General features: G+C 47.9%; 8 protein-coding genes across 8 annotated transcripts; 4 read left to right on the top strand and 4 right to left on the bottom strand.

The window, feature by feature from the left end:
• Positions 1-115: 115 nt before the first annotated feature.
• Positions 116-2,700, top strand: F5891DRAFT_1040835 (uncharacterized protein). Its single transcript, XM_041362038.1, has 16 exons — positions 116-345; positions 407-511; positions 570-642; positions 695-721; positions 771-864; positions 922-938; positions 990-1,076; positions 1,138-1,202; positions 1,256-1,417; positions 1,477-1,571; positions 1,624-1,634; positions 1,684-1,742; positions 1,790-2,185; positions 2,234-2,258; positions 2,311-2,424; positions 2,479-2,700. Exons 1-15 carry the CDS (start codon positions 292-294, stop codon positions 2,352-2,354), a joined length of 1,314 nt encoding a protein of 437 aa, XP_041224546.1. The 5' UTR covers positions 116-291; the 3' UTR covers positions 2,355-2,424; positions 2,479-2,700.
• F5891DRAFT_1040810 (pol II transcription elongation factor) lies at positions 2,631-7,745 on the bottom strand. Its single transcript, XM_041362037.1, has 20 exons — positions 7,359-7,745; positions 7,224-7,311; positions 7,086-7,166; positions 6,484-7,033; positions 6,335-6,432; positions 6,202-6,282; positions 5,623-6,150; positions 5,087-5,564; positions 4,875-5,033; positions 4,660-4,826; positions 4,472-4,605; positions 4,300-4,423; positions 4,151-4,245; positions 4,032-4,095; positions 3,844-3,981; positions 3,667-3,791; positions 3,448-3,610; positions 3,270-3,393; positions 3,088-3,215; positions 2,631-3,039 (listed from the first exon to the last, which is right to left on the bottom strand). The coding sequence occupies exons 1-20, from the start codon at positions 7,713-7,715 to the stop codon at positions 2,753-2,755; spliced, it is 3,969 nt and encodes a 1,322-aa protein (XP_041224545.1). The 5' UTR covers positions 7,716-7,745; the 3' UTR covers positions 2,631-2,752.
• Positions 7,746-7,772: 27 nt separating this feature from the next.
• On the top strand, positions 7,773-8,789 carry F5891DRAFT_1040808 (uncharacterized protein). The gene is made up of 3 exons (XM_041362035.1): positions 7,773-8,138; positions 8,190-8,314; positions 8,366-8,789. Exons 1-3 carry the CDS (start codon positions 7,832-7,834, stop codon positions 8,705-8,707), a joined length of 774 nt encoding a protein of 257 aa, XP_041224544.1. The 5' UTR covers positions 7,773-7,831; the 3' UTR covers positions 8,708-8,789.
• Positions 8,790-10,617, bottom strand: F5891DRAFT_1147654 (isoprenoid synthase domain-containing protein). The gene is made up of 9 exons (XM_041365049.1): positions 10,277-10,617; positions 10,070-10,224; positions 9,966-10,012; positions 9,686-9,907; positions 9,531-9,632; positions 9,415-9,481; positions 9,280-9,358; positions 9,122-9,224; positions 8,790-9,068 (listed from the first exon to the last, which is right to left on the bottom strand). The coding sequence occupies exons 1-9, from the start codon at positions 10,358-10,360 to the stop codon at positions 8,872-8,874; spliced, it is 1,056 nt and encodes a 351-aa protein (XP_041224543.1). The 5' UTR covers positions 10,361-10,617; the 3' UTR covers positions 8,790-8,871.
• A 420-nt stretch (positions 10,618-11,037) lies between these two features.
• On the bottom strand, positions 11,038-12,186 carry F5891DRAFT_432324 (uncharacterized protein). The gene is made up of 2 exons (XM_041371807.1): positions 11,789-12,186; positions 11,038-11,730 (listed from the first exon to the last, which is right to left on the bottom strand). Exons 1-2 carry the CDS (start codon positions 11,948-11,950, stop codon positions 11,149-11,151), a joined length of 744 nt encoding a protein of 247 aa, XP_041224542.1. The 5' UTR covers positions 11,951-12,186; the 3' UTR covers positions 11,038-11,148.
• F5891DRAFT_432327 (uncharacterized protein) lies at positions 12,187-13,134 on the bottom strand. Its single transcript, XM_041371808.1, has 2 exons — positions 12,857-13,134; positions 12,187-12,785 (listed from the first exon to the last, which is right to left on the bottom strand). Exons 1-2 carry the CDS (start codon positions 13,095-13,097, stop codon positions 12,424-12,426), a joined length of 603 nt encoding a protein of 200 aa, XP_041224541.1. The 5' UTR covers positions 13,098-13,134; the 3' UTR covers positions 12,187-12,423.
• A 914-nt stretch (positions 13,135-14,048) lies between these two features.
• F5891DRAFT_432317 (uncharacterized protein) lies at positions 14,049-16,343 on the top strand. Its single transcript, XM_041371806.1, has 5 exons — positions 14,049-14,532; positions 14,590-14,709; positions 14,759-15,295; positions 15,350-15,530; positions 15,583-16,343. Exons 1-5 carry the CDS (start codon positions 14,452-14,454, stop codon positions 16,194-16,196), a joined length of 1,533 nt encoding a protein of 510 aa, XP_041224540.1. The 5' UTR covers positions 14,049-14,451; the 3' UTR covers positions 16,197-16,343.
• A 505-nt stretch (positions 16,344-16,848) lies between these two features.
• Positions 16,849-19,052, top strand: F5891DRAFT_954697 (uncharacterized protein; the record flags this gene model as incomplete). The annotated part of the gene is made up of 6 exons (XM_041375274.1): positions 16,849-17,176; positions 17,238-17,399; positions 17,465-17,615; positions 17,677-17,990; positions 18,044-18,567; positions 18,618-19,052. The coding sequence occupies 6 exons, from the start codon at positions 16,849-16,851 to the stop codon at positions 19,050-19,052; spliced, it is 1,914 nt and encodes a 637-aa protein (XP_041224539.1).
• Positions 19,053-21,930: the final 2,878 nt, after the last annotated feature.

Here is a 21,930-nt window from a genome sequence, read left to right as displayed (position 1 = left end):
TAGAATACAATGCAGCTTTTTGGCTAGATCCGGGTTACTGCGCAACTTGGGGATCCAAGTCTGGTGGGTCGTAAAAATAAAGAGAGTGGCTGCTGGGAGGAAAGCAACGGTGCCTGAAATCGGCTGGGCTCTGCGGGGAAATAATGAAATCAGTTCATTCCATATATACATACTCAAGTCGCAGGCCCTGCCTTCCCAGCATTTTAGGTTCACCTTTCAAATCCAACTCCTTCAAATCGCACTCTTGCCAACGTCGAGTGCTCCCTTTCCTTTGGTCCGTTTCGTTCAGCCATGAGTAGTGGCTCGCCTACCGCGTATCTTGTGTGGTCTGTACTAGCATGCTTGGTGAGCGCATGGTGCACTTCTCCAAATAGAGCACGCTTCTCATGCATGGGTCCATGCGTAGTTCTTCTGTTTCCTCATATTTCATCTTTGGAAATATGATAGATTCCAATGTCTCAAGTGGAGCGAGACCGGGAGACAGCCTGGCGCATTCAAACGGTTTATGTCGGTGTGTACCTCGCGTTAAAGTTATTCGGACATTTCTGACGTCGTAAAAACTCCGTCAGTACACCTACATAGCAACCTTAACCTTCCTCGTGATGTTCAACGTAGCATACACATTCATAAAGTTCAAAGAAGGTCGTTTGCATCCCGCTCGCACAACGAATGTCCCTCATCTTTTATTGTCTAGGTTTTATCATCACCCCAGAAGGGACTAGTAAGTTCCCAACACGTGTCATTTTTCCCGAGCTCATTCCAGAATCCAGTCTTTCCAAAACCCATCGAGTTATATTCAACTACTCACAAAAAGTGGATATTGCCTCTTCTGTTTTTGTTCAGCGCAGCATGGGCTTGCGAGATGTAAGTGTTTCTCTTGCTGAAGCCCCATCGCACGGCTCATGTGATTGTGGCACATAGTATCACACACTGGGAAGGTAGGTCGTGGTCGAATCCGTACCCGAGATGTCATGTTCATTGCTCCTCAGAATTGACATTCTGGCTCTTCATCCTTCATCAAGGCCCTAAGATACGCCTTTGGTTTGACAGCTGGGAGTTCCGAGTTTGGCTACTTGGTATTGTCTATCTGCATTTGCAATAAACTTCTTTTCGTGACGAATCGCTTTTTCTCCACAGGCACAGTTGTAGCGGGGCTAGGATTGCCCTTGACTACTCTTATTTCCCGTCGGGACCTTGATACGGTAGAGATCTCTCACAGCTGATCTGAAGCGATCTTGATAGGCCCTCTTCACAGTGCCAGGCTTGGATTTTTCTGGTCGGATCGTCTGCCTCGACGGCAACTACTATTTTGTTTCTGTATGTTCTTGCAAGATTTCCAAAATTCATTCGACGAGTGAAAGCGGATGGAGGAGAACCAAAAATTGTCTTACGCCTCGTAATGTTTTATCAGTTGAACGTGAGTACTCATATTGTGTCTCATCACAGTGATCCATCGTAACTGTTCACCGTGTCAAGTTCGGACGGGTTTTGTTCAGGTTCTTGTTTACTATTCCGCTGTTCATCTTGGCACTGGATGGTATACAAGGAAGTCATTCGATCAACGAAAGTCCGTGAGTAGAAGTTTTGTATATCTATGTAGGTTGAATCTCACTATCTTTGAAGTTTCTGGTCAGGTGCGTAAAGGTAACTATGCACGGGGCATCGTACTCATTCCGCTACCAGATTTTTTGATTTTGTTGGGTGGAATCGGTTGTTTTGTCTCTTCGTTCATGACCCTTTTGGTGAGCTTCTCCCTGGATAATATATCCTCCCCATTTATATTAGCCAGATATTCTTTCCCCGATCACTCACCCAAGAGCTGGGTTATACCACCGCCCTCATACCGTCAACTGTAGTCGATAAACCACTGATGACGACATCGACTGACATCAATTATGGTGCAGACCCTTCGCCCATGCATACCCCCAAGGCCATCGTCCACCCACCTTCTGTACACTCGTCTGAGCCTTCTCAAAGTGAAGACACGACGCCCGAATACGAATTCGAAGATTCGGCTAACAACACCCGTCATTATTCTCATTCCCATGACGGACATATGCGAATAAGACAGACATGGGAGCAAACGCAGGATATTGAGACAGACGGACAGTACATGTTCGACCGACACTCCAGGTGCCTGGTGAGGCCACACTCCGACGGTATTGCGATGGGTTTGCACCCTTATGTACGTCAATGTTTCTTTCTTCAATGAAAATTTCTGATGTTGCTATAGGTTCGAACATTCCGGTCACCGATTGGTGAGCTTACCCTGACTGTCATTCATTGTGCCCCACTCATCTCCCACACTAGATATTTGTGACCTCGAGGATGACGATCACTCACTAGTGCAATAAGGCGCAAAACCCCCAAAATGACTTTCGCGAGTCGTTCCGTGTTCCGTGCTCGGCGCCCTATGGATTTACGGTATATGCCGTTCGTTATTTCTGTTCAGAACAAGCTGTTGACCGTCTTTCACAGCTTTGATCTATCACCGGTTCCCACATCTACCGCCACTTACCGCATGTCATCTAACGATTTAATGATACCTTACCTACCACACTCTATCTATATTCCACCTATACCCCTGACAGCTATCTTTGAAGTGAGATATGCAATCATGTACTCATATCTTGTTGTACTATTAGTAGAATTGGGTGCTCAGCACTCAGCGCAAATCAGGGAAATAATTTTGTTACTCTATTTCAAGTGTGAGATATTATACACTGCCAGCGCAAGACCGTGTCATGATCATTCATGATGTGAGCTTCCGTCGAAGAAGCTTCAAACTCCATTCTGATGTACTCATCTCTGGCTTGGAAACCCGCTGTAATGGTTCAACAAGCTGTTCCTTCGCCTTCTCTTGCATTCTCGTAGCCCAAGAATCCACTGGTGTTGACTCATCAGGCTTCTTCCAGATGTCCTCGATGGCCGCCCGCAGCTCACACTGCAGATGATCGAACTCTATTTGCAGAGCAATACCCTCTTCGCGGTGAGCTTGGGAAAGCTGGAGGAGATGTGGTAGCAGTTTTTTGATTTCTCCTGCAAGGGTCGTTAGCCGTGGTAAATATGACATGAATGCTCTTGAACCTTGGGTAGTGGCACATCTTTCTACCAGCTTTGCGACTGACTTGAGAATATACTCCTCCTCGTCGACAGTTCCTTTTCTGCCAGAACCTAACTTACGCTCCATTTTGCGCTTCGTCTTGGAACTTCGCCTGGGAGTGATGATTAGATGTTAGTGAAACCACCGTAATGTCCGGAAATCTCACTTTGAAGCTTTCGAAGTGGCTGAAGGTGCCACTGTGTATCGCGTAAAAGTGGTAGGTGCCATGGACACATCCGTCATAACGTCGACATTATGAAGAGTCGGATCATCAACATTATAGAAGGCGTCTACTCGCATTGTCATTTCGAAAGAAGCGGACACGTCATGGATTTGGTACGCACCTGGTTCTTCCACCTTCTTGATTCGGAGCTCCGTCAATCGAACTGCTTGTTTACGAAGTTGTTCCCGCATCTCGTTGATATCATCGCCAATCTGTGTGCGGCAATCCAAGGCGCACGGGAGAAGTATTTGATCTATGAGTTCGGGTTTGGCGTGTAACGTGATCTTGCATGAATGTATCAGCCAACGCATTTATTGCAATTGTTGGGAACTACACGTACTATCCTCCGTGCTTCGGCGAACTCATTACCCTGAGCAAGGGTATTTATTGCCTGCCGGACATCCTTGGCGTAATCGAGGGATACCCGTGCGGATTCACTGAAGCGCTTCTTTGATAAGAGTTCATCTACTCTTTTAGTCGGTTTGGAACACGATTGCCGGAGAACTAGTCAGCGTACCAGCGATGCGATATGCAATCTCCGTGATTTCATCGCTATCAAGCTGCTCTTTCAGACAGAGCTCAAAGAGTTCCTGCCATTGTAGTGCTCTTTCGTAAGATATCATAGCGCGTCTTGCATCTAATGCCTCCACGAAAACTGGTATAGAAAATCGATGACGATTTCTGTCATTTTCCGCATTGACGTACCTGTGGCTGCTTGATGATATTCGTGCCGATCAAAAAGCCAAGCGCCATAGATACCCAAAACATCCTGGAGGTACAGTCAATGTGGTTGAGGATGTCCAATAAATGCAAAGCTCGGCTACCATATACTTGTCTGTGCCTTGCCAAATTGCTAGAGCCTCGTCGTATAGTTGATATGTGTCTAGATAATCCAGAGCTTCCTGGAAGTACTCGGGACCTGGATCGACGTGTAAGTATGTAAGTCAAGTCCATATTCGTCAATACACTATACCAGCAAGACTCAAGCTGCGGAGAGCCTTTGTGCGCCTCTTGAGGTGATCATCGATCTTGAAGTGCTGGTAATACTGGGGCAATGCCCTGAGCTCGCGAAGAAATGGGAGATACTCTCTCGGATCCTGAGAAGAGATGAGTTGCTTGATAAAAGTCATCAAGATAAGAGATACTTTTTGCGCGTGTTGTGCGACCATGAGTACAAGAGAGAAGTCATACATGCCTAGAGCTGTATCAAATAGTCGATCTGCATCAACAAGGAAAATGATGTATTTGACGGCCTCTTCGACCAAGCTTGGGTTCACCCCTGGATGAAACTAGTTTAGTTTGATGTCTCTGTAATAAGATTGACAATTCATACCTCGCAAGTGGAGCAACAGCGCCAGGCCAGCTTCATGGTCCGGTGGTGACTTGACAACGTATGCAGTAAGGATGGAGTTGACATATTTCGTCAAATCCCTGTTTTCCAAATCTTGGCGCACGGAATCGCAAACATTGGCGATGACCTCTGCAGGCAGTTGACTTCGCCTAAAAGCTGGTCAGACAAATATTGGAGTAGTTAATGGGTTGCATTACCCTACACTTGTCAAAAACAAATTGATGTAGTCGACGTCTTCAATCTGCTCCACAAACGCTGGAATACCAGCCATGAAAACATCTTGATTGTGCTCGACGATGATGCTGAAGTCAATGCGATGTTTACGGCAAGCCATGAAAGCCTTTCGCCACAGTCCACTGGAGTAAGACGTAAGTAATCAATGTACGAGGGTCAATGACGAAATACGCACGCGTCTAGATCGTTTTTGACGACCTCCATTACCATCGGTCGCGGGTTGATCGTCTCAAGATTCCCTCGTGGCATTTGAAGTACCAAGCTCATTGTACTTGGCACCGCTGTGACGATTCTCGAGCCTCTTTCAACACGTCGTTTTTGCCAAGCTTGCGACGCGAGCTCGCCCATTTTATTTTCGTCGCCATTGGGCGAGAGCATACCATTTCCTTGACTTGAAGTGAGGATTGCAACCACATTCTCTAGAGGCGCGAATTGCACGTCATGTGAGGTAGTAGTGAAAATCACGAATCCGGAAGCAATAGTAAATGAGTTCACATTGCTGGCCAGTAGTGCCGATTCTGCATTCGAAATTGCAGCATAGATCTTGCCCCCTGCAGACAGCCCCACGAAAAGTTGGGCGTCTACGCGTTGGGAGGAGAGGCAGTGTTCTGTAAAAGAGCAAATTTGCGAATAAGATTCTTCTTCCCTGTGGACTACAAGGCCGTAATCAGCCATCAAGCCTATTCACATCTCAGGGCAGACGTTGCACACCTTGGAAGATGGAGCCATCAGGGGCCTGCCAAGCAAGATTTCCAGGAACTTCATGGGGGATAAGACGGCCATTTTTCTGCTGTAGCGATATTGTCCTTGATCTTGTCGCCGAAATTGACTCCAACGATGAAACAACGTGCTCGAAGTCATGAATCACGACTCGGTCGTTCCCACTGCCATCAGAGCCGAGTATCGCAACCGAGATACCATCATCATTCTCGGAGGAGACAAGAACTTGACGGCAATAGCAGAGCTCTCGCGGCAGATTGGCTGACCAGATAAGATTTGGGTTCATAACTGCTCCACCGCCCGGCGTGATTCGCGTGCGCAATGCCCAAATCATTACGTGTCCTTCTTGCCATACTGCAGCGAGAAGGTCATGTGATTGCGAGAGCGATATATGAGGTGGTACCTGGGACAGGAACAGGCTACCGGATGATACATCAGTTGGCGTATTCACTAGCAACTGATGTGATGACATGGGTGGAGGTATATTTTGCGTGCGGAACGGTGTAAGTAAAATTTTCTCTATGGACATCTCAATAAATGAAGGGACAAGGAACGTATATGAAAACTTACGACCATCAATGACCCCGACACAGCCAGTATCTTTGGCTCCAGCGCATGTCTCCCATATGTAATCTTGTTGTATGATTTGAACTGCCAATTTTTTCAGTACGGCACGATACGAAAATATGTAAAAAGTGCATACGCGGCGATGTCAAAAGAAGTCGCGTGCTCACTTCAGGATGCCAATTGATAGACGTAAAGCGGGTCGATAATGGTGCCGATATCTCTTGTTTGAGATACCTGTGGATACTACCGTAAGAAAACGTTTTATGAAGAGGAAGTTATTTTCACCAGTGATAGTTACCGGTGGTCCATAATTGCACGACATCACCATGTATCCGTTCAATAAGAACAGCAAGTACGTTCGAGTCCGACGACCATGCGAGATGTTTGATACGGGAGTTCCGGTCGTCTCGCAAATTAAACCCCCCATGTGGTAAACCGTTACGCTCAAAGAAGACGACGCCATGTTTTCCGGTCCGCTGAGTGTCCAATGGTCCTGCGCGAATTTCTTTTTGTGTAGATGCAATTAGATTGCCACTTGGTCTCCAGGATAGGCTCGGTTCCAGACCGGCAATCATCTCTGCAGTAGATTGAAGTCGGGCTTCGTTTGAATAAACTCGTAAAACTCGTCCATTGCTTGACTGAGGGGTTTGCCTGGCTAGAGAAGACACCACAAAATAAGCTCCGTCGCCGCGCCAACTGACCCGAGGGAGACCATCATCGCTAGGATCTTCTTGTATTTGAGTCGGAGACTGTGGCGAGGCTTTGAGATGTGCTCTTCCTATAGAGCCATGGAATTGCGTTTCCTTTGCACCCCATCCAACGTTTATTGGAGCATCTGCAAATGCATATATGATCGGAAACATAACAAGCCACAAGGTACGGCGTACCTTCGCCAAAATCTTCAGTATGCAAGGGTGCCTCGGATAGAACATCGAATGTAGAGGTCATAAGAATAAGATTTTCGTCGCCTGAACATAACATCAGTAACAGCAAGTTCAGGCAGCCTCTGGAACTAGGAAACGCACCAGTAATCATCACAAGAAGCGTATCATCAGGACTCCATTCAACAGACAATATACCTGAATCAACACTTCCTACAATATCTGGACCGCTCTGCATCGATCAACACAGCTTAAGAAAATAGTGTATATGCGCCTCACAATGAGTTCCCCAGATTCATCCAACTGCCAGGTAACTGTATCCCCACTCCTCGTCACCAACACGAGCTGTGCAGATTCGCCTATAACGCGGAGAGACAGGACTTTCGGATCGATGGAGCTAAAAGAACCACATAAAACAGGCGCATCCCATTCGCAGGGATCAACTGAAGTCCTCCATATGCGTACTCCGAACTGCGCGTCCTCCGATGCAGCAAAAATTAATTCTCTGTCAACGTCAAACGCAGCGGCGACGATAGATTCCTGGGGACCATTGCTAGAGGCAGAGTCGGGGGGTTGCTCGTTGTAGGCCGGTTCTAAAGTTGAAACTTTGATGGCAGATGGCACTAGATTTCGCATCGTGGATGATCAGTTTGAGAGATAATTCGGATGTTTAGAACTCCATTCAGGAACGAAGAAAACCCTAACCCTAAACTCGTTCTTCTGATCATCGACCACCCTCTGACCTCACTGCGATGGCGCCCCAAGCTGTTCAGAATGACAGCAAGCCCACGGCCGATTCTTCACCCCGCTCAGGTCCCAAACGGACCAAGCAAAAGCGTCACCATCCTCAAAATACAGAAGAGTCCCTGCCTGGTGTTCAAAAAATTAAATCTTCACTCCGCCAAACGCGACGACTTTTGGCAAAAGAAAACCTTGCAGCTGATGTCCGCATGGAGACTGAACGAAGGCTGAAAGCACTTGAGGGCGACCTTGCTCGTGCTGAAACGGCAAGGAAGGAGCGAACGTATGCTATGAAATATCACAAAGTCAAATTCTTCGGTGAGTTCAAAATGATATGCTACTCTGTCAGCAGCTATAGTATCAGCGAAGAGCGCCAGAAATTGGTCCGTAGGATCAAGCAAGTCAAACGCGATCTTACTTCGGCACAGGGAGAGGAGAGAGAAAAGTTAGAAAGCGAACTCGAAGGTCTGAGAGTGGACCTGAACTATATTCTGGTACGGGTCTCGAATCTCACGGAATAATTTTGTCAAACGATGATGCTACAGCACTACCCGAAAACCAAAAAGTACATATCACTTTTTCCTCCAGAAAGACGGCAAATTGATATCGTCTCGACAACTTCTGACGACAACGACCAACGCATTACGGTCCGTGCCCTCATTCGAGACCAAATGCAGCGTGGCGAAATTAGCAGACAACCTGAAAATGAACTCGAAGGTGGCAGACAACCAGTTACGTATACTCCGGGTCATTCCCGAAACGGAGAAGGATCTCGTAGAAAGGTCAATGAAACTAGCCTGGCATCACATCGTGCCACCAAAGATGATTTCTTTGGTGAGGATGGTGAGACAGAAGCTTCCGGCGCATCAGAAATGGAAGTCGAGTAGTAGAGTTTTGTTTCACATGCCACCTTCAGATCTTAACGTTCTCGAGCAGTTATCCGAGACTAGAGTGATTCGACCAATGCCTCTAAAATAATACAATGCATGCGATCTAAGTGAGACTTCTAAGAGCTTAATATTACATCATTAGCAATCAAGGACATTGTGCTTCATACATCGACAGAAAGCTTGTTCAAAATGGCAGACAACATCGGGTTTCCACCCAGTCTCTGAACCTCTGATCTACCCTGGACTTCCAACTTTTTGAGCACAGCCAGAGTGTAGTCAAACGACTTGGTAGTGTCCCTGAGGTAATTGATGGTGTGATGCTTGAGGGTGGGGGTCTTGGGGCGCTTTTGCAGGACATCTAACAATGAAATCGAATGAGATGGATTTATAAGAAGAAATTGAAGAACCCACTCATGATTTGTCGGTTATCAGGCTGTTCCAGAATGCCGTGAACAATGGGGAAGGAGAATTTTCCTTCCGACAAATCTTCCGCGAAACCCTTGTTATCCGTGTACTATGAAGCGGATTCAGATTGTGCCGTCGTGTCTCAGAATGCATAAAAGGCTAACCTGACTGCTCTGAAGGTTCATGTAATCATCACGTATTTGGAAATGAACACCAATGAGATCCGTCAAAGGGATGTAGTCACTAATTAGAATTTCAGTCAGTTTAGGAACATCAATAGACTTCCACGTAAGACTTACACATTTGTGTTCGTCGTAGCACATGCCATCATAAGTTTGACGGCAATCCTGAGGAGACCACCCGTTTCTGACAAAGTTCTTCACGAAAGGAACCTGACACAAAGATGACAACCTACTAGCTCTAACCATGTCCACATATTCTTCTTCTGTGGGACAGCGCAGAGTGTCGCGCCAAAGGATGTCCATACCCTGCCCACGATGAAGCGACATGAGCTCACCTATACGTAATGCAACGTTAGAATTGTTGTAACGATGATGGCACATAACTAACCGGTCACCACAAGGTCCAGGTCATAGTTGGGAATGAGGCGGTCAGGGACATCGGTCTTCTCGGCTGGACAGTCCTCGCCGAGCCCACTGTCTGAACTCGAACTGGAAATGGGAGCGCGACGCCGAACAGCCGGCCTCAGAGCAGCGAGCTCCTGGTAGGCCAAGAAGTAGACGTAATTGGCAGTATTAATAGTCTGAGGAACACCATATATTTTGTGGGCGACTGGAAGAAGATTATCCTCAATAATGCCTTTCAGGGGTAACGGCGAGACGAGACCAACCTGGGATCCCACGTCTGAGCTGAGAGTCATCTTCGATGTCATCGATCCTGTAAACAGGGGATGAGTCGGCGCTAAAAAGAGTGCGACAAAGTGAAAAGACATACAAGAGACTGCCATTATGGAGGAGACCAACTACACGATTGATGACTGCAAGCTTGTCCTTTGGAACATTGAGCCAGTAGTTGAAACTTTCGATAAGCTTTCCCCGAATTTCTTTGCCCGGGTTAGCAGTGATGTAGCTGTATGGTTCCAGCAACGACTACCATGGCGAAGTTAAGCCATGCAACCTCGAGGTCATAGGCGCTACTCACAGATTCCTGAGCTTCAGACCAAGAGCTTGAGGGGGTCCCCTGGAGGGTTGAGAGGAAGTTATCGTATTTGTCGACAGTGGCCATAATTACGGACTATTGAAGATGGGATTTAGTTGGGGTGATGCGAAGCTGGACTCATTTTATATGAAGAGGGTAATATAAACGATATTCGGAGGCGACAAATCCAGCCGAAGTAGCTCAAGCCCAAAACAGTAATAGTAGTCTTAGATAATTTTGGTCTTGCCGAATAGGACCAGCCCTGACCGCTATGGCTAACAGTTAACGTACGTTCTCTGTATCGCCTTGAGCGGAGATCTAAGAATCCTCAGATGGAAGTAATCTGAAGCAACGATGCAACGTGAGATTAGTAGGAACGTGCCATCTCGCTGATAAGCATGCCCAGTGCCTCCAGATCTAGAGTACGCACTGCGCCTTCATGCATGGCGGCTATCATCACAAAGATGGAAAAAAATTGTGACACAACTCGGTCCGTTGTTTATACCGAGCGTCTTTGGCGAAGAAATTTCACAGCTGTGCTGGTCACGGTACTCTCGTACGATGATGGCGAACGCATTTGGATCAGTCCCCAAGTCGAACCATTTGTACAGTTGAGGCGAGCTGAGGAAGCGAGCAGCGATAAGCTGGTTTAGAGTGTGGGACGTTCTTGTATGTCAAAGGAAAGTACAACCCGTAGTAATATATACAAATGAGCTCGGAGGAGACGTGGAGGCGAATTGTAAACGCGAATAAAGGATAATAGTACATATATAACATCTTAACAGTCGGTGATATAATGACGACGAAACAGACTCCAAAAAGTAACCCCACATCCATGTTCCTGCTCAGCAAATATCTTAAAATGCCCAACTAGTCTAATTCCCAAGCCCTACAGGCACATCTGGGCGAGACTTGTGGTCGGAGATCGCTGATTGCCAACACAGCTCCTCATAACTTCGGACAGGTGAAAGAACCAGGTCCGGGTCAACATCTTCTAACCAAGCAGTGTTATAATTATAAGCACTCGGAATGATCCGGCGCAATTCGTCGTGGAAAAAGTCAAGTAAAAGCTCTTGTTGCGCTATGGCTTGCCGAACGTCTGGCGAACATGCGCAAGAATAGGAGTCTGGGAGGGGCGAAGAAGAAATCGGACTGTCGGTCCCAGGTGAGCGATACCAAGGACTGTCCCAAGCAATGTTAACGTATTGTGCCGCGGTTTCGCTGTCAGGAACCGTAGAGCTGGCAGCGGTGTCATCGCTGCCGTCCGAAAGGGATTTCATATGGTGGGCTAGCCAAGGACTTATATCAAAAGTCATCAGACCATCAAGGTCATCGCAGGATCCGTATTCGTCATCCTGGAGATCACAAGGACCCTCATGGCCGATGAAATTGAATGGTTGCGCGTGGATGCCGTCGGGCGATGAGGGCACTCTGGAGTCAATATTAGGTTTTTCGTCCTAACAAGTTTGGTTTGCGATAAGTCAGATATCAACTTCATTTCATTCGAGCGCTGACCGATTTGACCCCTGTAATCCAATATTGGATATTCTTCACATCTTCATATATCGGCTTCGATCGCGATCCTGACTCGTCCTGAGGTGACATAAAATGAGGGTGGTAGGAATCGAATTGACCAGCAACTCCAGGTCGAAAACTAGCTGAGGAATGATATGCCATGCGAAAAGTACAGTGTCTGGAAATACAGTGTTAGAAACGCAGCCGCGCGGGCATGAGTAAACGGATTGCAACTCTTCAGGAGCTTTTTATGCCGCTAATTGTATTGAAGCATACCAAACGTTCACAATAGCGAGTACCCGTTATGGGACTCCGGAGCGAGAACCTATATCGCACACGTGACGATGTGACAAACGGGTGTACAATCAAGACAATAGCTAGTGTGGGGGCCGACAGTCCGTGAATAGAATAGCCCAAAGCTAAAGGGAGTTTGCTGGATGAGCCGCATAATACTAGGCGCCAGAATTCGTTGTCTTGCGGTGATAAGGAATGGATCTAGTATCACTTTAAGATTGTCTCCGGGCGTAAACAAGTGTCAGTTGAGCATGTGGGCAGGTGTACAACAAAAGAAGGTAGTTGACTTGCGTCAATCCTCGTTTGATGAACCAATCATATGGTCTCAATCACGATTGCAGTCATGACGACCACTCGTGCTGCCATCGTTTAAGCCGAAGTCTCCCCAGAATGATATCATGCCTTCCTTCAGCCATCTTTACGACCTCACCAACCGCGTTCGAACACTGCTCGTCAAACAACCTCAATTTTCTATTTCTCCTGAGTGTATGATCGGGTCTGGTGCCAGGTGCCGGAAGAGAATACGGCTGGTATTGCGCAGACGTCCGAGGGAGTTGCGGTCTCCAAAAAGGCTTGTGGGAATAATACAACTTTTCGACCCACAAAACATGGTTTCGTCGTAGCCATTTCAGATTGCGAGTGATTTTATGGGCAAGTCCTCGTGATACCGCCGCGGTCGCGAGTAGCGAAAGCGTATGATCCACTGAGAATTTCAACACACGATTCAGAAACTCGACATAATTAGATATGGGGCGAAGAATTAGATGAACCCACCCCGTTTGTGCCATGTATATAGCCACCGGACAATATTCATCCGCTCAGATGAACAGATGTCGGGGTGATGAAGCCTGTGGATTTTGAATGCAGCCTCGTCGAAGACAGGCCTCCACAGCCGACGAACTTGAGTTTTCGACGGAGAGTGGTGCAGCACCACCGCGGAATTAGCTCGAAGAAAGAGCCGGTACAAGCTTCTGAATTCGGTTGGAAGACTGGCGTTGGTATGCCTGAGAGTCATGGTTGGTTAGCATATTACTCTCAGCCTTAGAGATTTGGCTGAAACAAACTTACATGCAGTGACTTATGTAATACGGGATGGTCTAAGAGATAAGGCATCAAATTATGTAATATGTATCAATATTCAATGTGAATTTTGCACTCAGTCACTGCAATTGACTGGTTCGGCATGATGGGGCCGCCCTAGTGTTAGTACTTGCACACCTCATCCATAGCGAAGTAATAGGCCAGCATGCGTAGGATAGGACCGCCCACACCAAGCCCACACTCTTACTTCGGGAACACACTGCCCTGCAAATTCTAAACCTTCAAAGTACTCTCAAAGTCTATCCAGCTCGCATTACGCACAAGACAGCTGGTGGCGAAACCAATCAAATCCAAGTACAACTCATTCGGCAACCCAGTCATGGAGTCGCTGCCTGCAAAGATACTATGGCAGATTACGGCACAGTGCATTGCTCGTGTTTGGAGGGTATGGCTTTTCAATGAATGCGACATAGTGTGCTAATCAATGGTCGCAATGATCGTAGGTCTGCAGGTACTTCCCGCAAGCTAGCTAGGATCATCATGTTGGGGCACAGTGTATAAGTCTAGGATGCTCACATGGTCATTTACCTGACCCCTTTCCCGCACAAACTGCGCTTTACCATGTTGCAGAGTGCTAGGTTATGTAGTTGGTGAAGTTTGCATTTCCTGCATTGCTTGTTGCTTATACCTCAGAAGTTCGAACTTGGCCCATCTCGCTCTCGGTATCTTTCATTAATGTGATCAAAGACGAAAACGGGATGCGTGGTACTTGCCCTGGAGTAACTTGGTGTGCATTTAGTTGCGCAGCCATATACTGATCAGATCAAGTACTTACAACTTCCACCAGAATTTAACAATTCGACTCTGCTGTCTTCAGTGTTGAGCGGGTTCTGTATTTCGACGACTGAAATATAGCGTCCTTTAAGCGGGACTCCGTTGCCTTTCTGTATGGATCATGATGAACGTGTGGGCTCAATTGGTGTATCTTCGGGTCAGTTCAATCATCAACGTGCTGAAATATACATTACGGATGCCAATTAAAAGTAGCTCGACACGATGACGAGCTCACTCACGCGAGACATTGCTATACTAGATGTATTTTTCTCGCCAACATGAGTGAGCGCATGTCACGCTTTTATCAGACACCCGACTGTCCAGACTCTGCTCAAGTCAGCTACAGTTACCGAGGCGTACTTCCTGGCACGAGACTTTGCTTCTGGAATATTAATGTAAGATGACGTTCATGTGGTCTTCCTCTTATCTCCAGGAGAGTATTTATCTCTGCTGTTTCTCGTGCGACATGCTTGGAGCTTCCATCGATACCTGTCATGGATTTCGACCTTGTTGTTCGCAATGGTACCGTCGTGACTGCCTCGGACATTTGGGAGTCTTGTGATATTGGAGTCAAAGTACGAATATCACCTGATATTGTGTTCAAGTTTTACTAACGTGTCACTGCCTATCAGGATGGAACCATCGTCGCTGTCGGTCCTGGCCTTCCAGCTGCACCGGGCGCGCAAGAAATTGACGCTGAGGGGGCTTTTATAACTCCTGGAGGAGTCGACGCTCATGTTCATCTGAGCCAGGCTAGTACATTTCTTTATCTTCTGCTCAGATATTTATCATGTTGTTTAGTTTTATGAAGCCACCGTCGGTGTGGACATTGATCGCTCTATCATCACAAACGGGATTGTCCCCGATCCCGAAAACTTTGTCGGTGACACATTCGATACGGGCACACGCAGTGCGATAGCTGGAGGAACGACAACAATAATTACGTTCGCTTCTCAAATGAAGAAGGACGAGAGCATCATTGCTGTTATCGAGGACTATCACAAGCTCGCCAAGGACCAGTCCTACTGCGACTACGCTTTCCACGTCATCATTACCAATCCGACGCCCCAAATCGTCGAAGACGAATTCCCGCGGATGGTTGATGAGTACGGAATTACGAGTGTGAAGCTGTACATGACATATAAGCCATTAAAGCTTCTGGATTATCAAATTCTCGATGTCATGTATTCCGCCCGGAAACTTGGTATTACCACGATGGTGCACGCTGAGAATGCCGATGTTATCGACTGGATGACGCAGCATCTGGAGCAGAAGCTCATGACGCATCCTTACCACCATGGTACATCTCGACCGCCGATCGTGGAGGCTGAGGCTACGGTGAGTTTTTTTGTACTTTGTTGAGCTGACAATGACATGCTCACATTGTAATAGAACCGCGTCATTTGTTTGGCTGAACTCATGGATACGCCGATCCTGCTCGTACATATATCTGGAGGGCCTGCCACGAAGCACATCCGCGACGCACAAACGAGGCTGCTTCCGATCTACGGTGAAACATGTCCCCAGTACATGTTTCTTCTCGCCGATTCGATGCGAAAGGGGGATTTCGAAGGTAATGATACCTCTGCACTTCTGTTCATTGTCTTATGGACTATGACATGCAGGCGCAAAGTGCATATGCTCGCCTCCGATCAGGGAGGACAAGTCTGATCAAGATGCCATTTGGGCTGGTGTCAAGAACGGAACATTCACTATCGTTTCTTCAGACCACGCTCCTCGCAAATTCAATCATCCAAACGGAAAGCAGCGCGGGCTCAAAGACGGAAACCTTCCGTATGGCAAATTCCGTCTCGTCCCGAACGGGCTGCCTGGTGTGGAGACCCGTGTTCCGCTTCTGTTCTCCGGCGGCGTCCTTTCCGAGCGCATTTCCCCGCAGAAGTTCGTCGAGGTCACGTCCACAAACCCAGCTAAGCTATACGGATTGAAGAAGAAGGGCAGCATCGCCCCTGGCTTTGACGCTGATCTGGTTATCTGGTACTCGCAAACCAAGTTCCAACCATTCAAGCTCACGAACGAGATGCTGCACCATGCTGTCGACTATACGCCGTTTGAGGGTATCGAGTTTAAGAATTGGCCTAGGTACACAATCATCAGGGGTAAGGTAGTATTCAGCCATGGGGAGGTAGTTGGGGAGTTGAATTACGGTCACTACATCCGGAGGGAGCAGGGTCTACTTCCAGGACCAAGAGATATTTGGTTGAGCGAATGGCGGCCCTAAGGTTGGTACGAGAGGGACCTACCATGGATTGTTGCAGTCCAATTTTCCATGCTTCCATTGATATATAGCACTCTGGTTACCGTATGATATAGCTATAGTCTATACAAACAGTACTAGTTTAACTATGCACTTCCAAATGAATTCGACCATCGCCCTTACCGTCTAATACTGGGCACACATACGCTTACAGGTCCATAACATATAGCATATTACCCTGACACCGCGCTCCACTACCTGACAATCTCTCAGTTTGGTACATCTTGGCCAGCTCACTACCTCTTGAATGTGCAGGTGGTTTCCATTTGGTTTCCATCTCCTCTAATACATGCAGTGGGATAGACAAAGAGAGGTATCAAATTATGTAATATGTATCAATATTCAATAATGTGAATTTTGCAATTGATTGGGCGTGGGGCCACCCTAGGGAGGGCGTCTCTGAAATGGCCGGTCTGGGACAAAGTCTGGGAGCAAGTCTGGGACAAAGTATGCAGAATATCAGGGAATTGGCAGACTCCGGGACCGTCCGGCTGGGTCCGGCTGGGTCCGTCCGGGTCCACCTGCGTCACTCAGTTGGCGTTCTGTATAATCATAATTATCGAGCTTTTACTTTCAAATCAAATTTGATTCACATTGGTGGTAACAGTAGAACAACATGACAGTGTTTAATCACTTGCTGCGCCATCTTGAACAAGAGCCAGGCACAATCAGTAACACCTCGCTCACTTCTCTTTTCCAGTTCATCACTCTTGCAACCCGGCTTAAAAACGACATCATCCTTGTGGAGCCTTCCTTGAGTCCAACTTCAGATCCACCATTTGTTCTATCACCTGCAGTCACTGTGTTTCTTAGCGCAGGCTGTTCAATCTCTCCAGCTGAAGTTAATGATGCGTGGTCCCTCCTCAAGGATGTCATTTGGAGTGGAGGGATCACTGTTGATGTGGGACGGCTATGGGAGACACATGGCACTCAAAGGGGTCTAGGTAAGTTCATTTGATTGTGTTGTCACCTCTGTTTCTTTATCTAACAATGGAATGGCCCCAGCTGAGTATCTGCTCTATCCTCCTAGCCACTCATGCCTTCATCCCGACTGCCAACGTCACGCAAAGGGCATGACTCTCAAGAAGGCTGCTCAAACCTATGTGGTGTTGTTCACGATGACGAAAGGCCCATGCATTGCAAAATCTGTCCATCTCTACTGTCAAAGTAAGCACTTGCACTCCACACTCTTGCTTTGAGTCATTATGTTTGTCATTGACAAGGTCAACTAGCTTGTGGAATCGATTACCACCATAATTACAGCGTGTTTAAAGGAGAGCGCACCTATTACGAGCACCAACCAGATAGTGTTCAGGCTGCGGATCATGTGTTCATCGAGAAGAGTGTAATTGAGCTCTTTAGGACTGCAATGGATTTCTCATGGTGCGCTATATGCTATGCTCTTGATCTCTCCCATCTGACTATAAAACTTGGTTGCACCCAGGACTTCAGCTACGAACTGCGCAAAGTTGTATAACCTTTGCCTCTCGCATGGTAAGCAGACACCTGCAGACTTTAAAGTCAAGTTTGAGCTTTCTGTCGAGCATGTTTGGGATGGTTATGTAATAACTTCACTGCTGGAGGACTGCGAGCATCGCATGAACACCCTCGTTGCTCCCCACACTGGTGAACAGCGAGACCGATTCACGGAGGCCATGATCGCAAGGAACCGCCGCATTCAGCTTTATGGCTATGAGCAGGTCCGTCGCCACTACTGCAATAGATGCACAAGCATGTATAAAGATGAGCAAGGTGTCGGTGAGTGTCATAGTTTTGAGGCTATGCGGGGCTAAGTCATAAGATATATACAGTCACGCATAAAGTGTCTGCTGTCATCGTCGATGGTGTCACTGTCGGCCATCCATGCTGCGCGGTTTATAACTGCCACACCCCGCTGTCTAACAACCACCATCACTTTTGTCATCTACACTCTGGTCAAAATGACAAGTGCGTGATCATTGGCTGTGACCTGCCCATTGTACGTGGCCGACGCACTTGCTCAACACTGGAACATCGTCAAGTCGAGGATACTCACGAGCTGCGTGGTCAATCCAGATTCCAGCTCCAGGAGCGCCTCGCTCATGCCAGAACTACCATTGCCACCAACACATCTCTCACAGATGATCCACCAGACGAAGAAGAGTATGAGTTTAATGAGAATACCAGGAGAGCACTTCCTGCTACCAGTTCATCCCAGGACAGACCTGGAAGGAAGAAGTTCAGGGCAGTCTTTGGCCGCCGGCGCACACACAACGAGCAGTTGATTGTTGCTCCATGCGGTATGATTATTGCTCGAAGGACTTTCTTTGGAGCAGAGGGAGTAGCCAGTGTCAAGGTATGTATCGTCATTCCATGACCATTTCCTCAACTCATGATTATCTGCAGCAATTCATCAAAGAAGTCTATGCAGGCGAAGACGCTGTCAAGCCCAATCACATATTCTTCGACAACAACTGCACCCTTGCAAAACTTGCAATGGGCGATCCTTTCTTTGACAACATTGGCTTGTCCGTCGACATTTTTCATTTCAAATGCAAGCATTCACAGACCGACACATTCTGCCAGGAGAATTGCAACCCAGAAGCATTCCCTGAGCTCCATAGCGATGATGGGAAGGGTTGGTGGTTCAATTCCTCCGTGGCAGAACAAACAAACAATTGGTTCGGCAAGTATCACCCCATCGCTCGTGAAATGCTAGCTCACAAATTCAACTTCTTTTGTGATGAGTTGATCTTACGGAGGAATCATCGGACAGAGGAGAAGCTGGGCAAGGATGGACACAACCCACGCATATGGCCATGTCAGCAGGTATTTGAGTAGCCAGTCTTGTAGCTCGGTGTTACTCTCGCCAGCTTGCGATGCCTGAATGCATTCCTGAAGGTCGTCCTGAGCTCTACTCAAGGTTTTGCAGGTGATCTGATGGCGGGAGCGAAGTTCATCAAGTTCGTCGTGCAATGACTGCAGCTGTCCTTCATATTCTGAAATGCGACGAGTCGAAGCAACGGCTGACTCGTTGGATATCTCAGCGGGATTTTGCTCAAGAATGGCCAGCTTTGCATCGCGAACTTCTAAAGTGGCGGCTTTGTCTTCGAGTGAGCTTGTAACGCTGCAACCTCTTGACGATATTTCTCCAAATTGCAGTTGCTGTTGCTCAATTCCTTGCGTACAGTCGCAAGCGAGACCGAGATCCATTCCTCCTGGAGTTTGAGGTTGGTCTCCAGGTGGCGAATGTCATGTTGGTGAACGCCGATCTGCTCCGTGTGGCGGTTGATAGGAGCAATCCTTGCAGGAGCGGGAATATCAGGGTCCTCAGACGTCATGCATAATTTCTGGAGGATGGAGAGTGTGAAGTAGAAGCTGGGTAGTTTGAAGCCGTCTTGAAATTCGTAAATTATGGGCTCAACACCATTCTGAGTCCATGCATACACAACAACAGTGTTCTTCTCCCGAGCGGCAGCCTGGAGACGTTCGAGTTCACATTGGCGCCTTTCTTCATTCATTCCCTCTTCACGAGCATTTTGCTGCGTAAAGATTGCAGGCATCTGCGTTGCATAGCGTGGTGCTGCTCGGGCTTTGGGTTGTGATGGGCCAGCGACCATGCGTGAAGGGAGCTGCACAGGTTCGCTAGCATCTGGCGGCTCAACAACCCGACCCTTGCCCTTCTGGACTTGTGCAGGAGGCTCAGGAACTTCCGATAAGGACGCCAAGGGTGGAGACAGACGGACGTCCAAGTCAGAGGGTGCAGCATCAGGAATCAATGCTGGCTGCGAAGGTGGAGGTGGAGGCATAGGTGGACATGCTTGAGGCTGATGAGGTGTTCGAAGCGCCAATGATAGATCCAACACAACAGCGGAGGTATGTCCTTTGACGGAACAACCACCCAACAGGCCACAATGTGTTCGGCATGCAGCGTTCTCACAATGTGCATGGGGGCGCTTCTTGCAGACCAGGGCAGCACACATAAGGAGCAATGTGGCATTGCTCAAGGCAGCAGGCTGGACGACAGCAGTTGGGACTAGCTGAGCTGGCTGGACGACAGTGGCTGGGGCTAATTGAGCTGCGGCCAGGGTGGGGGAGCTGGAGGGACTGGTTGAGCCCCGTGCCCAGCGAAAGAAATTGCATGGCACTTGCTGCTCGCCAGCAAATTTCTTGCACTTTGGTGATTGGAGTCAGTTGGAATTCAGCAGTGAACGAGCCTGAGAAAGATAGCACTTACCACTGCCACCCAACGGCCCTCATTTCCGTTCTCATTTGACTTGCACCGTCGCCAAGGAACCTCCTCTTTGCAGTTGGTGCATGAGTGAATGAAATCAGGTTGGGGTTGAGCCAGTCAAGCATCGAGGACAGCCTGCCATGATGGTGCACCCCGCGAGGTGGATGGGGTATTCATGGTTGTCAAGAAACCTGGTAATCGGAGGATATCAGCCATATTCATCTGGCGGGCACAGAAATAAACTTACCAACGTTATCTAGTAGCTTGAGGATCGCATAAACATTGAGAAATGAATGACATGCTGTGGAATGTAGTAATTAGTATTCAGGAAATACAGGTCACATTAGAAACTTACAGGTAGCATAGAGATTGAGAGAACACATACCGGGCGGGCGTGCAAAGGCGTGCTGGCAGCAGTGGTTGGTTGAAAGCAAGAGATAAAGCATAAAGATAACCAATGGCGCATCATGTCGTGAAACCGGACAGATCCGCACTCGGGCGGACCCAGCCGGACGGACTCGGAAAATTCCATTTCCCAGATGTCCTCAAAGTATGGGACAAAGTCCGGGACATCGGCAAGCCCATCGGCACCTCCAAGCGGAGTATGAATAATTCTGTATCCGTCACTGTTTCTCACACTTCCTCACTGTCTGCAACGGCGCCAAGGACCGACTTCCGTCACTGTTCCTCACGCTTCCTTAATGTCTGTGATGACACCAAGGACCTACTTCCATGGTCGTTGCGAGTATTTTTGCAGCCATACAGCAACAGAACGAGCTCATTACTATGTCATATATTGATTCGGTCCTTAACATCGGCACCTTCAAGCGGAGTATGAATGTTTCAAAAAGGAGAGGGGCGGGTAAGGAGATGGGTGAGCAAGGAGATGAGTGAGCAAGGAGAGTGGCGGGCAGAGTTGTGGCGGGCAGAGTTGAGGCGAAGCATGAACATGCAGCATTAATATTCCAGTGAGATGTTAGGCGGCGGTGACGGCGGGCACGTTGGCGGGATTGATTGACATGGTCGTTTGAAACATCGAACGGAGTTTGGATTCCGCTCGGAGGTGCCGATGTCCCATACTTTCTCCCATACTTCCTCCCATACTTTGTCCCAGACTCTGTCCCAGACTGGCCAAATCCCTGACTTTCTGACCCTAGTAGTATTAGTACTTGCACACCTCATCAATAGCGAAGTAATAGGCCAGCATGCGTAGGACCACCCCCACCAAGCCCACACTCTTACTTCGGGAACACACTACCCTGCAAACTCTAAATATTCAAAGTACTCCCAGAGTCTATCCAGCTCGCATTACGCACAAGACAGCTGGTGGCGAAACCAATCAAATCCGAGTACAACTTATTCGGCAACCCAGTGATGGAGTCACTGCCTGCAAAGATACTATGGCAGATTACGGCGCAGTGCATTGCTCGTGTTTGGAGGGTATGGCATTCTCAATGAATGCGACATAGTGCGCTAATTAATGGT

This window comes from Suillus fuscotomentosus (assembly GCF_016647785.1).
Source record: "Suillus fuscotomentosus strain FC203 chromosome Unknown F5891scaffold_35, whole genome shotgun sequence".
In the NCBI taxonomy this organism is placed as follows: Eukaryota; Fungi; Basidiomycota; class Agaricomycetes; order Boletales; family Suillaceae; genus Suillus; species Suillus fuscotomentosus.
This window is presented reverse-complemented; position numbering and strand designations above follow the sequence as displayed.